This window comes from Xylocopa sonorina, chromosome 5, assembly GCF_050948175.1.
Source record: "Xylocopa sonorina isolate GNS202 chromosome 5, iyXylSono1_principal, whole genome shotgun sequence".
Lineage (NCBI taxonomy): Eukaryota > Metazoa > Arthropoda > Insecta > Hymenoptera > Apidae > Xylocopa > Xylocopa sonorina.
Window position 1 is genome coordinate 5,803,493 of NC_135197.1, and position 15,983 is coordinate 5,819,475.

At 51.2% G+C, this 15,983-nt stretch overlaps 1 protein-coding gene across 8 annotated transcripts in view; it reads left to right on the forward strand.

The window, feature by feature from the left end:
• Hr3 (nuclear hormone receptor 3 ROR-beta) overlaps window positions 1-15,983 on the forward strand; it is a 117,177-nt gene that overhangs the window by 49,795 nt on the left and 51,399 nt on the right. For 2 of the 8 annotated variants that reach the window (XM_076894986.1, XM_076894992.1), the window contains exon 1: window positions 8,825-9,088. The exons of the other annotated variants lie outside the window; for them this stretch is intronic. In XM_076894986.1, the coding sequence (XP_076751101.1) occupies window positions 8,965-9,088 (124 nt within the window). In that variant the 5' untranslated portion in view covers window positions 8,825-8,964. Of the gene's footprint in view, window positions 1-8,824; window positions 9,089-15,983 lie in introns of those variants that run through there. 8 annotated transcript variants of the gene reach the window in all.

Consider the following 15,983-nt stretch of genomic DNA (forward strand, 5'->3'; position numbering starts at 1 on the left):
TGTTTACAACAATCGTTCGAGTCGCGTGTGTTGTTGCGTCCGCGACCGGTCGAAAAGCACCCCGCGCGTTTCTATTTTTTTTTTTTTTTTTTTTTCCTCCACCGTTTTGCTCATCCCCCTCGGCGTTTCTTAAGGACAGATAGCCGCATACACACAGACCGCGTTCCTCATCGTCCCTCCGGCGCTCTGCTGGATCTCCTCGCTCGCCCTCTTTCTCTCTCTGTCTCTCTCCGCCATCTACCCTCCCCGTCCCTTTCGATTCCTCCCTCCTCCCACCGCGAAGTCTCCCTATCGCGTCCCACAACCCCACTCCGGTGTACCCTCTCTGTCGGGAGCCCTCCTCGGCTGTTCTCTGCGCTCACAGCGCTTTCCCTCTCTTTCTCTCTCGCTCCCTTCGGTCGGTCGGAGGGAGAGACCGCGGGTAGGACCGAGCGAGAGGGCGATAGCGACACGACACGGTGGGGCTGGCTCTCTCCGGTCTTGCGCGGCGCGCACCAGTCAACCCGGAGCCACGGTAGCGCAAGTACTGTGCGTTCGTATACGTTCAAGGGACAGTTACATCAGAACGGCCCGGCTCTCTTTTTTACCGGTCTTTAAATAACGTTCGTGTGCAAAGTGTGAGGTTCGCGTCGCGACCGATGTAACGACACGCGTCCCGATTGTCCCGTGCGGCGATAGAACGTGTATACACACACACGTACACCGCGCACACATCTCTACGTACGTGATTTTTTTAATATACGGTTTTGTACGATCTCGAATCGAGTGCTTTAAATCGACGTGCCTATACACACACACACACACGCACACAGACGCCTCCCTCCCCTACACATACACACACACACACATAGACACACACACACATATGTATACACGTAGATATACCAGATGTATTAGATTGGGAAAAGCAATCGGAGGAGGAAAAAGGGTAAACAAGGGTGTACAAGGTCCGCGAGTGTGTTGCATATATATACGTAGCAAGTGAAACGAGACGCACGTTGGACGACACCCGTTGGTCGGCGTTCCACCGGAGATCGGGCCCGGATCCGTGGAGAACCGATGGCACGCGAGACCACGGAGTCATCCCCATTGTCGGCCCGGTTCGATCGCGCCCTCAGCGATCCTCGCGCGTGGAAAGTCGCAGGGATGGGGTCGTGACTGTCCGCGAGTGTCAGTCGACGCCCCGCGAGCAACACGACCGTCGACCACGGTCGATCACGAGGAGGATCCTTGTTGTCGGAAGCGTAGCGATACGTTACGTGTAGCCCCGTTATCGGACGCAACCGGAAACCCCGTCGCGCGAGCGACGGCCCAACAGAGGGAGGAGAGAACGGGGAAGAGAAAAGAAAAGAAACGGGAGGAAAACAAAAATAAGTATCGACGTTTCCCGGCGCGGCGAGCGTGCCACCAACCCCCTCGCGCGTGGTGTGCACCGTGCGGTCCAACTATCCGTGCCCGGTTCACCAGTGAAAGTGAACGATGCGTCGAGACCACCGGCCTCGACACACACGCCGCTATCGTGACAGGGTTGCATTTCTGTGATAAGGGAGGCGAAGCTGGAGCCAGGTGGTGGTGATTCGAAGCGACCAAAATCGCACCGTGCACTGGCTGACGCTAGGAGGGCAGCTCGTGCAGAGTGGTGGGTTCACGATCACATACCTACGTGTTTCTCGTACAACTTTTCACGTCGTTTCGCTCGGTCCCTGGTATCGTATCGGACGCGATCCTCGCGATCCGATACAGGCCACGTAGGGGAAGGTTCGTGTTTCGTTCGGAAATTTTTCATGGTATTTGGGACACCGCGATCGAGATGCAAGTGACGTTTTCGATCGGTATTTTTAGCATCGATTACATTCACCGGCTAACGACGGAGTTGTTGACACTGTGCGAAGTACCGTTTCCGATCGTTTCTGTTTTCCATTTCTCAACCCGCTTCGGGAGTGAGAGGAACGGGGTAGCCGAAATTCGAAACCCACCCTCCTGGAACATCCTCTTCCACCCTTTTCCGCCCAATTTCTTGCTATTTATACTTCGTCGAGCGGTTTCGACGATGCTTTCGCGCAATCGTGAACGTTCAATCTCTCTCTCTCTCCCTCGGCGACTGTTTTCTCGTCTCCTCTTTCTCCTGCCCGCGGTGCGCCTTTTCGTACGCGAGTTTCTCGCTCTTTCTCGCGCTCCGCCACTGTCTTTCCGACCCCCCGTCCCGCCTACACTACCATTTACCTCCCGGTTATGGATATTATTAAGTAATACCTACGTCGCGCGCGCGATCGCGCGCTCGCTTTCGTGTGCGTTGCATCGCGTACGTACGTACGTGCGTGCGTGCAACGAGCGCGCGCGCGCGCCTGCGCTCCCCGCGTATGCATGCGCGTTGGTAACGCACGCAGGCGAACGGGAAAGCGCGGGTTCTCATCTCGATTTTCGCCTGGCCGACACGCACCGCGTTCTGCACGCGATCCAACGCCGCGCGCGTCTTTCACCGCGGCTCGAGCCGATCTTCGGGAACGGAAACACGGTTAACCGGAAGCCAAGCTGCCGGGAAGCGTGCTCGCTTTCTTCCGTTGGCGGGTCTCTCGCGTATGCTCGATTTTTGGCCGCCTCCGGCTGATTTTCAACGTCGGCTAGGATATTAATTCTTCAGTTTTCGGAGTCGAGAGTGGAATACTGAACGGGAGCGAGGTATTTCGTAGTTGTTCCTTCTGGATTACTTTTGCCGCCTGTCACTCGACGGAGTTCCGCGGGCTGTTTAACAAGTTACACACGTTCATCGGTTTACACGGCGGAATAGAAAATCAAATCGTAATTAGCGCGGGTCTACACGTAGCTCTTTCCCAAAGTGTTTTTTAATTGGATTTCAGATAACATCGGATTATTTGCCGGCTTGTTTTTAGTAAATATCGGTGACCTATTTGTTACGTAGCTCCGTGTCGTTGACTTTTGAATGAAAGTCCGTGGCGCAGCGCCACGTGCGTCGGAGTAATTAAGAAGGCATAATTCTCGAGCACATTAGACCCGAGAATACTCGTAACTCTTATCTCTAACGATGTACCCGTGATGCAACCGGAAATAACCACGCGCCGCGGTGTGAAACGGGAAAGAAATCGTCCGCGAAGGTGGTAAAATCGAAACACCCGGCGAAATTGTTCCATCGGCGATCCTGGACTCGAAATAACGTTACGCGAGGACGGTTCCGTCAGATCGAAATAGTACAGTCACATCTGCCATTATTAATGTCCAGCGAAGTTTATTGACACGCGTCGTTCGTGCTCGAATTAACGAGAAATTCGTTAAAATCGCTGGTTCGTGACCGGAGCGTCTCCAATCTCTTCCACGATCTACAATGTTGAGCCTCGCAGGAGTAAAATGTTCGTCGGTGCGTTAAAATGTTGGAATCCTACAACAGCGACGCGTTACTAAAAAAAATTACTAATACATGGAATTGGCTGCAATTATCCTCCGATTCGAAGTACTAAACCATTGTAGTTCGGAAGTGGTACGTTTGATTTCGAGTCGAAGCGCAAAATGGCTTCTACGTCGGTTCCGATTCTTTGGACGTAATCGCAGACCTTCGATCGTTACTTGTACTTAATACCAAGACCGTACAATAATCGGAAAACCGTATCGTAACTGCTGATACTTAACGCATACACGTTCAAGCATTAAATTGCCATAATTTTACGGACTATCTCGAAAGCGGCTTAACACCAGCCGTTTCTAACTTCCATTCCACCGAACAATGTACAACGGTACAACGATCGCGGTGGAATTTTTGCCAAAACGCTGAAACGATCGTTCCGTCGATACAGCTCGAACTTCGATTCCACCGACGCCCTCAGCGCGCGATTCCAATTATCGCAATTAATCGTTTCAACGTTTCCTCGAGACCGTCCGTGTACGTGGAAACAATACGAGCTCGCACTCGTAGACGTCCCACTTCGTTTTGCGCATCGTACACCGCCCCTTGTACAAACAAACATGAACGTAGCAATTTACGACACTCCCCCTCGCGTAAACCTATCGACGGTATTACTCACGGCACCTGTCCGCGATCCCAGCCGATGGATCGCCGCGAAAAGTCATTATCGTTGGCCGATGAAACGCGAACGAAAAAGCTCGAGCGTTCGCGACGCGAGTCACCTGCGTCCCTCTCTGCATCGTGTAAAACATCGACGACGACGACGACTACGACGGCGACGACGGCGGTGGCGGCGGCGACGGTGGCGATGCCGTAATAACGCCGGCACGCTCGTGCCAGAACCGAAGTACGCGCTCGGTGTACACGACCTAAATAAGATGCGATGCCCCCCGGGGCGAAAGTAATTCACAGACACACGCGTGCAACCGGGTGTACGCGCGCGTACAGCGGCTATAGTTTACGAACTGTCGCAGGAACGCGCCGCCACGACCGCTCTGGCGCAGTTTCGAGCCGCGTTTTCCGCCTCCAGGCCCTCGCGCGACCTACAGAGACGTACGCCCCGCGTCGCGGAAAATCGACGTTGACGAGGACGAGGCACGGATATCGGGTCCAGCCCGCTCGTCCTAGCCGTGATAACGGGCCGACCGCGAGTTTGCACGTTGTTGCGTGGCCTGGCTGCTAACCGCGCGATAATGAACGCGCAGACGAATTGGAAGATCGCTAACCGACGATGGACGCCGCGGTAACGTCACCGCCGATGGAAATTGGGTTCTGGTTCTCGACGTTTCGATGCTCGCGGTTCGTTCGACGCGATTCGAGGGTTGTCTCTTGTTCGCAACCGTTATAATACCGTGAATTATAAAATTTTGCAGGATTCTCGCTTATTCAGATACACACTTCGAAGAGCAATCTTGCATCGATCGTTTAGGTTGGTTTTTGTGTTGTTGGGTAACACAGCGTTATGGTATTCCTCTGTTGCATCCAGGGGGGATGAAAGTTTCACCCTCGCAATCGATAGAGTATAAACAGACACAGTATCACGGATATACGTGTATGCATAAAACAGAAATCGCAGGGAATATTCAAACGGGGAAATGATACGAATAGGAGAAGAAAGTGAAAGGGGTGTGTATCGGAGCCTGAACGTATACCAATCGATAAACACCTTTCGATAGGGAAAAAGATATTCCGCGAAATTGCCGTTCCTCCGGAAGAAACGTACCGCGCGTTGGAACGGTGGCAGAGGATATCGAATCGGGCCGGGATATTCGTGAAAAGCCGCGAACCGGCGCGTATCGAGTCGCGAAAGGGGTTAACGGTTCATTATCACCCCGTTTCATCGATGATGAAAGAGGCGCGCGGAACTCGACTGAACAACGGGGAAGGAACGTGCATACCGGGGGGATAGAGTGGTGTACGGAGATGTGTATCAGCGTGTGTACAGCTATGTATGAAACGTGCATGTTCGACGGGACGCGTGGCGAACGAACGGTGGAGGAGGAAGAGGAAGAGGAGGAGGAGGAGGAGGAGGAGGAGGAGGCGTCCGCTAGCCGCGGAGAATAGAGCGAGAAAAGAGGGAAGAAGAGCGTGTACGCGGCGGAGAAGGGAAAGAAGGAACGAGGAGAGTGCATCGAGTCAGTGGGCTAGTGGGGCCGACAGAATGTAGCCCATACTACGGTACACCGTCTCCCTCTTTATCTCTCCCTCGTTCCTTCCGTTCTTCCTTCCTTCCTTCTTTCCCACCGTGCTCGTTGTCTCTCTCTCTCTCCCCATTTTCTCTCTGTCCACCCTGCCAGCCGATGCCTCGCCTCGTCTTTTTCTCCTCTTTAACCCGTTCTCCGCTGCGAACCATATATAATAGCGGGTTCGCTATTCGTCCCGCTGTGTAGGTCGCGTTGCAACCGGGCACCAGGGCCTCTCTGGTTGCGCGAACGCGTACGTACACGTACGTATCCCGAACACCGCGGGATACGTACAGAATGCGGTATACGCGAACGAAACTTACGTCGATCGTAGCGCAGCGCAGAACGGAGCTGCATACGAGTTTTTCCTTTTTCTCTTTTTTCTCTGTTGCCCGATTATACAATGACAGGAGCGCCTGGACGTGTTACCACGGATTGGCACGGCGGCGTGTTTACCCCGCGCACTAAATATAGTAGCGATACGGTTCATTAGCGAACTTCCACCGTGCACCACTCTCGTCGCGCGTACCCTGCGCGTACTCACGCGGGAATACCGTCCACACGTAGTAGCCGCGATTTTTTTTCGCGCGCGCACTTTCGTCGCAGTCGGTTGCATAACAGTCGCCGCGCACCGGCTAGGCTGCACCACCGCGCCGTCACACACGTGCATCCCTGCGTCGCGCGAATCACGGTGACACAGTTCATTACACGAGCCCAGTGTGTCGCCTATATTCGTTCGCCTTACCGAACCAGCACACCGCGGGGAACACCTTGCATGCACAGGCCTCTACACACGCCGTACATACCCTCCGTGTACAGGTGCGCGCAAAAAACCGCGCGCACACGGAAACGCGTCTCTTATACGAGGACGATGCACGCCCTGTGCACGTTCACTCCCTGGCACATCCACCTATTTCACGTACACGTGCACATAGCCAACGGAATTGCGAGTGTGGGCGCATCGCCGCGACGCTTCCTTCCACGGTGAATCCCACCCTGCCCTGGAGAGGCGCGGGCACTGCAAAGCGGCATGAAAGTACGGAATAGGCTCTCTCTATGTGCGCGTCTCTGGCTGTGTGTGCGTCTGTACGCGTGTCTGAATACGTGTGTGCGTATACCGTGCAGATCCACACACAGAGGCACACACACATACACACAAATACATACACACGCGTGTTAGATGAGTATATAGGCGGGTGGGTGGGTAGGCAAAGCAAGTCAGGCTCGGCTGGTGGTCGCTCGGTTGCGAGGTTCGCTCGATAGCAAAGTGCGGTTCCCCTCGACACGAGCTCTCGTACTTGCAACGCGGCAGGATTAAAGGGGAACAGCCCGTATACGGAAATGCACGATCGATGCGCACATGTCTGAATTTTCGTGTCAAGTCGTGACCGATCGACCATGGTCTGCGGCAACGCGGCACTCTGCCTCCTCCGATTACCAGTAATTTCATTTCTTTCTTACTCCCATCGATCTGTCGGTTACTTCCTAATCATCGTCGTCGCATCGATTCTCCGAGCGCATAAATTTTCATAAACTAACACCGTCTACTCTCCGCGCTGGACTCCTCGACGTTTCATCCATTTTTCGAGAGTTTAGAATTTTGGGGTAGTTGTCGAGCTACGAAAGTCGTACGATGCTGGAGATGGAACTGGGTATGACGATCGCTGATATTGATTCAGATGTTGGTAGCAAGTACGCGGGTAATGTAACTTTCGTTGTTTACCTTCTCCCTTTCGTCGCACGTCGACCATGTTCTGTCGTAATGGGATGCAACGTGTTAATTAGATTCGCGATTTAACGGTGCCGGGCGTTCGTGTGACAAGTGCACGGAGCATATGCGAGTAGATGAACACGTCAACGTGCCGAACACGATACCCATCTCGAAACACGTGCGTGTCGCCTCTGGCTTATCCTATCCTCTTACTACACCTCTCGCTTCTCTTCTCGCGTGACTCTCTTTTTACATCCTCCCACACACGTGGCTCGTGGAAATTCTTCTGCAACCCTCTCCCTGCTCGCAGTCAACCCTTGGTTCGAGCCTTGTCGTATCCGAAATACCATCGAAATATAACGCCGCGCCCCTTCGAAGTGAATCGTTAGTCGTAAAACTACCCCTAATGGGAAAGAGCGCAGTCCAAATAGGATCGAGAGGATATCGTACCCTTTGAGAGAAGAAGATCGCGGCAGTACCGAGCGAAACGGCGGTGACGAGAGAGGGTGGGTGGCAAGAGAGACGCTGACGAGATTGTTTGCAGATCGGCGATCTTGGAACGTGAGACGCCCGTGGCGCCATGTCACGCGAGGTGCCGGCAACGAAAGCGACGAAGACGAGAGGAACGGACAAGATCGTGGTAGCGTCGACGATCACGAGTAGCCGGCTCGGTGTGCATCGAGCTCGCGGCGATTAAGGGCTGGCCGACGGTCGGCTGGACGTTCATTAGCCAAGGTGCTGACGATACTAATAACGGTCGAGAGGTGATACGCGCGGTAAACCGTGTCACGCAGTGGCGTAGGGCGAGTCGGGGTGGCGTGGAGGAGGCGGAAGAGGAGGTGGAGACGGAAGTGGACGATGACGGCGACGGACACGGTGTTAACGTAATACCGGCGAAGAGAGGGAGAGGACGCGTCGATGTTGCACGCTTGAAATCGGTTCACGATACCGGAAGTGATACGTCTATGTACATACATACACACATATAGAGATATAGTAACAGTGTATCGATAAGGGAGCGAGAAAAAAAAAAAAAAGGGAAACGGAGGAGTAGAAGTAAGGAGGTAGAAAAAAGAAACGGGTTTCAGTGCCGGTTCCGTAAAGTGCGTAAAATTTAAAAAGTAAATAAGGTAAAGTAAAAGAATATCGAGCTTAGTAAATAATCGGTAGGAGATTAGCGGAGAAAGAAAGAAAAAGTGTTACCAAGAGAGATAGTTTTGCTAACGATCATTCGACATCGATTCGACAATATTTAACACGAAGCAATCGAGGCACCGGTATAAGGGGCGTGGATTAAGTAGCTAATTAGAAAAGAAAAAAAAAAAAGAAAAAAGAAATGGGGCACGTCGCTGCGTAGCAAGTGTGAAATTTGATAGTAGAATTTTACGGGAGGATCTACGACAACGTGGTGGTGCATAGTACAACCTGTACGATATAGTATAGAGTAATTAAGGAACGACGGTCGACGACGTCTCCGATCCGGGGAAGAGTTCGATAGTGTTACACGAGAGACGGTCGAGCTCGACGAAGACGTCCTTTCGGGTGGCGTCGCTGAGCGCCGCAGCGGATGTTACGCCGGGCTGGTAAAGGGCGCCGGGTGATCTACGGGAGTAGCAGCCTGGAAGTGACGAAAGGCCACCACCACGGCGTTCAACATGTTCGAGATGTGGAGCGCGGTGAGTTCCAAGTTGGAACACTCCGCGACCTCCTCGGGCTCGCCGTTACCTCTGACCTCGCACGCACCGCAGACGCCCCATACCTCGTCCGGGAGCATAAAAGGTAACGAAAAAGCTCCGTTACGCTCTGTGTGTGCCATGTGTGTCTGTGTGAGAGTGGCCGTGCGAGTCTGCCACGGCGTGCGCGTACCCGCGTCTCCCGCCGCATTATAGAAACATTCTGTTCCCACGACGATTGTGTACGATCTTAAGGAAAAAGAATCACGCGTACGTATGTACGGCCGGCTCGTGATGGCCTAACGTGAATTTTCTAATTCCGCTCGTGTCGGAGAACCGTTGTACGGGGCCCACGGAATTGCCGTGAACCGACTTTACATAACGTCCTTTTGAGAATAATGCGCTCCGTGCTTGCCGGTACTTCAGCCCGTTCCCTGCTACTGTGTACGCGACACTGCGCGCGCGTGTCTTCTTTTTTTTTTTCTCTTTCTTCCCCGTCTTTTTCGTTCCTGAGGAGGAACAGTTACTTCGCGGACTCACCAACTACTTTGTCCGCGGTTTTTCTTTTACCCGAGATAAGACGGTCTGGCAAATATTTTTCTTCGTCCCGGAATTTTTGCCAAATTCTTTCTTCCCCCTCGAAGAAACTGGTCTCGTCTCGAAACTGGGGAAGAAATGCGATTTCGATATACAGTTTCAAGTTTAAGGATGTCTGCGCGATTCGAGGGTCACCGTTTCATCCCTAATAAGAGGGAGAATATTTGAGTTAAACTCGAGGTGATTAACCGTTCGACTTTAGAATCTCGAGAATTCACGGTGAACCGAAAGTTCGCGGACTCGTAGAACTCGTAGCCCTCCGCGAGCGGATAGGATTCGTTGTATTCGCGCGCGCGTCAAACCTACACGCGGCTAGCAGTAGATTGAGCGCGTCGTCGTCAGACGCGGCAGCCGAAATCTTCGGTCGAAGGCGACTGGGAACCGGCGAGCGTCCATTAACGATCACTAACACGACTGGCAAATTCCAGCAGCGTCATTTACGCAACTCCATTTAATTTTAGCGGTATTGACGGTCCGCAGAAAGAGGCATAGGAAACGGAGGGAGGAAGAAAAAAAAAGATACATATCCTTAATTCGTATTCCGTCGCGGATGTCGCCGTTTGCGTCACGTGGTCCCTATTCGCGGCGCGTTCATAATTTTAATACAAATCCAGCGCGAAAGTTTCGCCGCGAAATTTCCAGAGCGACGGTCACATTGGCGAAACGTTGAAACGTGGTTTTAAATTATTTACACGATGCTTTCGTTGCGAATTAATTTCATTACGCGGCTCGCGTTCCCCCCGGGGAAACGTATACAGTCGGCCACAAAAGTCTGCGTAATCTTCCTCGTTACGAATATTTCGAAGAATAAGCGGCTTGAACGTTTCACGGGCGTCGCTGCAAAGAGAAATCCTGAAAAATGTTTAGAGAAATGTAAAACGTGACACTTTACTTGCTCGTATCTTGTCTCTGTCATCTCGTCGTCTCGTTTTCGATTTACAAGTGTTAACGTCCATAATATTTCGAAGTATCGCTGTTTTAGGGGACGTATGCCACTTCTTATGGCTGACTATATACCAAGTTACGTCACTTGGACGATGACGTTGTTAAGATCGTTCGAACTTCGCGCGGCAAATGCCAACACGTTGCGCCCGCGACGCTTTAACTTTAATGATCGACAAACGCGGCCAAATTGTCCCGTAAACGAGGGAGTATTCCTTCCGATTATCGCGCAAAATCGTCGCGATCGATCTCGAGCATTGGCTATGTAACTTCCAAAACGCGTAAATATCTCTCGATTCTTAGACGAACGATCGTCACTGAACAGATCCACGGTGAACGACGATTTCGACGAATAACACAGGATTGTCGGACGGATATCGTCTCGAACGATCTTCGAGAGTTCGAATTAGATAGTTTCAATTACAGATTCGTTAAAATTGCATTTCGATCAGGCTATTCGGGAATAGGAATGCTAAATTTAGACGGTTTTGGGTTGACTATTCGTGGTTAATTGATTTTGAGGACGTCGAACGGTGTAACCGCGAGGAATTTTTTATGGTGGACTGTGCGTCGGTGGAAAAGTTTAAGGGAGAGTACGGGCTCGTTTAGAAACCGGCGGCAGGAATGCCTCGGAACGTTTCAAAACTGTTTTTACGACGTCGCGAATTGAGCACCGTTCGGAATACAAATGCACGCAGTGGAAAGCACAGAGTTGACGACCGTGTCATACCGCGATAAACAAGTTTCTGAAAGCGATCTCGATTCGTTCTCCTCCTGGCAAGCTTCGAGCCTCTTCTAACCCGCAAATTTTCCAAAATTCCTTAACTCCACGAACCGCGCGCGTAATAATCGTAAAGTGTTCGCGAGGAGAATTTAATACGGATCCATCGAACGCTAAATTGAGACGCGGAGCCTCGGATAACAACATTTACCCGATCGATTAGATCGAAATGATATCCGGCATCGAGACGCGAGGAATGATTTCCGCGTCGTTCGCAGGGAATGCGAGTTTAAAGCAGCGTCGACGGGGATCGCTAATGAAACTCGTGGCCCGATCGATCGAAGCTCGGCAGCGTGCGCCTTTTATTGGGACTGGGGAACTCGCGGCCAGCTGGACAGAGAGGAAGAGACACGCGCCTCATAGAAATCGTTTCGCAGGAGATTTCCACGAAGCCCGGGGAAACGGTCAGAGGGGCGGGGGACGGTTTCAAAAGCAAGTGGACGATGTCGCGAGAGAGTCATATAGCCGTCCCGAATACGAATACGCGATCGAAACGCGGCGAGTAAATTATGCAAAGCGAAAGTACCCACGTAAGAGCGGGTTGCGCAAAACGCTTCGTAAGAAGAACGCCCGTAACGTCCGCTGGTAATGTCGTCCTGGCTTCGCGATCACGCGAAAACGAACTTCGCGCCAGCAGCCACCACCGTTGCTTCCAGATTGATAGCCGATCGAGTCGGAAGGGGGTTTCAGGTTCCTCCACCCGTTGGACCGATTCGTCTACCCTCGTTCGACTCCTCGACGCGACGTGTTTCCTCTTGGTAGATCTCCTTCCGCTCGAGTGCACGATCTTGTTACTCTGCAACAATTTCTGATGGCTACCGCGATGGGCTACGGAAAATTTAAAGGGCGAGGGAAATATTGAACGCTTAATTACTCGCCTCGAATCGCGTGGCGAACGGATACGCGAGAGGGGTTGAACGCGTGGAGCGAATGTAAATGTAATAGAGGGTTGACGGTCTTTCTAGATTGTCTTCGGTAGCATAAGCATAGTCACAGGTTTCGATATGAAACGTTAAGTATGTACGACCATGTCTATCGAAAATAACGCTGTCGTACTTGCCGATCGGAATACAAATATTTGCGGCGTTAATTAAGCACCCGCAAGTTATCTCCAACACACGATTATTGGAAACACTTTGTATCTTCGTGTTTAAGAAATATGTGCGTGGTTTTACTCGAAGATCTATCCACAAAACAAACAAATTTCCACTGTTGTTTATTCGGTATCTGCAACGCGCACTGTCGCAATACTCTTTGCCACGCGATCAAGTCCTCTCTTACTGCGTATAAAACATGTTAGCAGCGTTTCGTTTTTAAACCAGAAGAACTGGTTAAAAAATAACTACGTTCGTCGGAAATTTCAGTTATTATGGTTTAACGATCAAAGTGCTTCGCGCAGATCGCGCCGAAACGGCAGATGCAGAATCGTGCGTCGATTTCGCAATGGGGGAAACCTTTGCCCCGAGCAATAATTTCATGGCATTAGTCAGATCGTTGATGCTTAATAAAATCAAATAATAGCGCACTTTCTGTGTGTCGCTCGATTCGAGAGCTGCGACCGATAACGATAGCGACGATGACTTCAGCCTCTTCCTCATCGCCTCCTCGCGAAGTAGCTCGTCTAACAGCGAGGGCTTATTAACGAAACATGGCGTACGTTTCGGGTACGATGTCCAGGAAATTAAGTAATTTCGCTCGTCGAAGAAATAGATTGCGCCGTTTCGCAAGCAGCTCCTCGCGGAGGTTTCATCGCATCGTCGTTGTTACTCGTGACAGTAATTGCCGATCTTACATCGGCCTTATCGATTATATTTCATAGAACACAATGAGGGGACGCGAAATTGAATAAAAACAGTTTCAGTCGATTTTCTATTTCTGTGTTGAAGATGATTAATTATGAGCGGCACGAGGTCGACGATGTCAATGCGAAACGAAAGTTTACAGGAAAATTTGTTAACCCAATTTCTAAACGTTCGTAATTTAAGCAGGGACGGCGTTTTTAATTGGACGCGGGATTATTTGTTCGACGGTCCCGGCTGGCCGAATATTTCATCGGCTTTGTCATCGTCGGGGTTTCTCGTATTTTTTTCGCGAGTGAAAGCCAAAGCAGCCGCGCGAGTCTCCCGGTGAACGGTGTTCAACCGGGGCAATCCTTCGTCCTCTCTTGGCCGGCGTGTTTTCAGAGCCGTCGAACGGGTTCGAAGGTTGTCGTTACGAAATCGATCCATGTCTGTCGTTTTGTCGTGATCGCTCCCCGATTCATACTTATCGCGCTATTATGATCGCGTGGTTACCGTCCAGTTTCGAACTTTCTACCGAACTAGTCGACCGAACGGGTTTCAATCTAAACGACGATGATTAAACGGAATCGGAATTATCTTGCTGTAACTGTATTAAGTATCCAGTTCGATCCGTTGCGTTTACTACGGTATTTACGATCCATTCTATTCAAAATGGCCACCGCTCTACCTGGTCGTTACGATTCTCCGTCACAATTAAATAGGACAGTTTCTATTATTCGCCACGGATGTGGCGGTCGAAGAATTTCGTTGCGAACCGAGCTGACCGGGAGAACAAAATCGGATAATTTATGCAACCTTGACGTTGGAGAAATAATAGCAAACGCTCATGGGTGGGCTTGGTAACGTAACGAACGCTCGCGTTCGACTTTAAATCACTTCGCTCGTATATTTCTCGCGAGCTGCTAACTGGTTCTGAAATAATTGCCACATAATTATTCGCCCAGCAAAAATAAATACGATACGCCGGGCCCCTTGCCTAGCCCGTCTATGCCTCCTGTCATTCAAAGATCATCGACCTTATAGACGTCGTCGCGATACGATAAGATTATAGTAATAGGTACAACTACTGTAAGTAGGTAAACGTTTCGGTCTTTAGGCGATAGTGCCGCGAGGTATGGCGAGCTCCATCGCGCGAGTGCTTTCAGGGAAATATGAAATATTACGAAACCTCGAAAGACGCCTGTGAACGTGATAAACTGAAAGCAGAGGGGAATTAAAAAAGGAACGAGAAGGAGAAAAAGAAGCGTATAGCTGGAACAAGATGAATGGCACGAGAAATGAGACGTATTTTAATTTTCGTTCGGCAAAACAAGGTCATTAGCTTCCATTAACATTAATATGTCAAATGAAATTATATACCTGCCGGCACGGTATCGTTATGATCGAGACGTTTCCGAAACGAGAGCGCACAATTCGATCAATTTTGCGTGTAACGCTGTTTCAAAATAATTCCACCTGATGGCACGTAATACCGTGTATACGGCATGCTCGTGTCGGTACCCGGGATCCCGTTGCAATTAAAATGTAGCGGAGAAAAATGGCACGAGAGAAATATGGCCTGCGCATAATAGCACAACGCTGCAGATACGGAACAATGATTCGTTGCGTCGCCAAGAAGATATTATTTTAATTTATTTCCACTGAGTATTTTTTAAACGGAAAAAAAGAAACAAACTCGTGCCACGACCGATAAAACGAAGGAGAGAAGAAAGGAATGATAGACGCAAGAAGAAGGACGTTTCGAGAACGGTCCGTTAAATCGCAGCTGAGGGAGAGACTCGCGTAAGCGTACACAAGATTGCAAAATTCGTAGGACATTCTGCCACGGTTAATCATCTCTTAATCATTTATAACGGACGGCTGAAACGTCTCCGGGAAGGCGGTCCGTTAAAACAAACGCGCCACGGGCGGTAGATCCGTTCAACGACGCCGCTTAAAGAGATATTAATTATTCGACTTCTAAGCCCTTCATTATTCACATAACTGGAACTCTGGGTGCGCGCGAGAGCCAGCCGGAATACGAGCCCGAAGACAGAAAGGAACGAAGAAAGAGGGAACGAAACGAAACGAAACGAAACGAAAGAATCGCGGCGGGACGGGTGGGTAGGGGTTGCGAGCCGCGTGGAAGAAAAGAAAGAGGGACACCTACCCCTTTAAAGCGCGCGCGCGCGCGCGTCCATAGAGCCGCACGGGTAACGGAGGCACGCGAGAAAGAAAGAATCAGAAAGTTAAAGCCGGCGAAACGGAGACGGGGTTAAGGCGGAGAGCGCAAAAGGAAACGCTCGAATGAGGAACGGCGAACGGTGGAAAAGGAAGAGGGGCGAGGGGGATGAAGGGAAATAGAGAGAGAGAGGCACGCGAAGAGAGCGAAAGAGACAGAGAGCACAGACGGAAGGAAAGTTGGCCAGACAGAAAGAGCTACGTGAAAAAGAGTGAAAGGGATAGAATGGATGACGGAGGGTGGAAAGGGACGGGAAGAGGCATCGTGAAGAGTAGGAGGGAGACGGTGAAGCGAACAGAGAGAGCCAGTGAGAAGATGCAGCGAGGTAGTAGGGGTTGAAGTATCAGCGGTGCGAGGGTTGGGTCGCGAAAGCTACTGCTGTGCTGCTACTGCTGCAGCTGCAGCTGCAGTTGCAGAAGGGTGAGGCGCGCGGCAGAGGAGAGACGGAAGCGTGGGCTCCCAGATCGATAGCCGCGCGCCCGTGCGACTCGAAGCTCACCTCGCGTCGCCAACCACGACGACGACGATGTTGTCGTCGCTCGCCACATCGTAGTCGTAGTCGTGATCGTGGTCGTGGTCGTGGTCGTGGTCGTGGTCGTGGTCGTCGCCGTCCTCATCGTTGACGTATGCCTAACCGTTCCGCGGCGCAGACATCGAC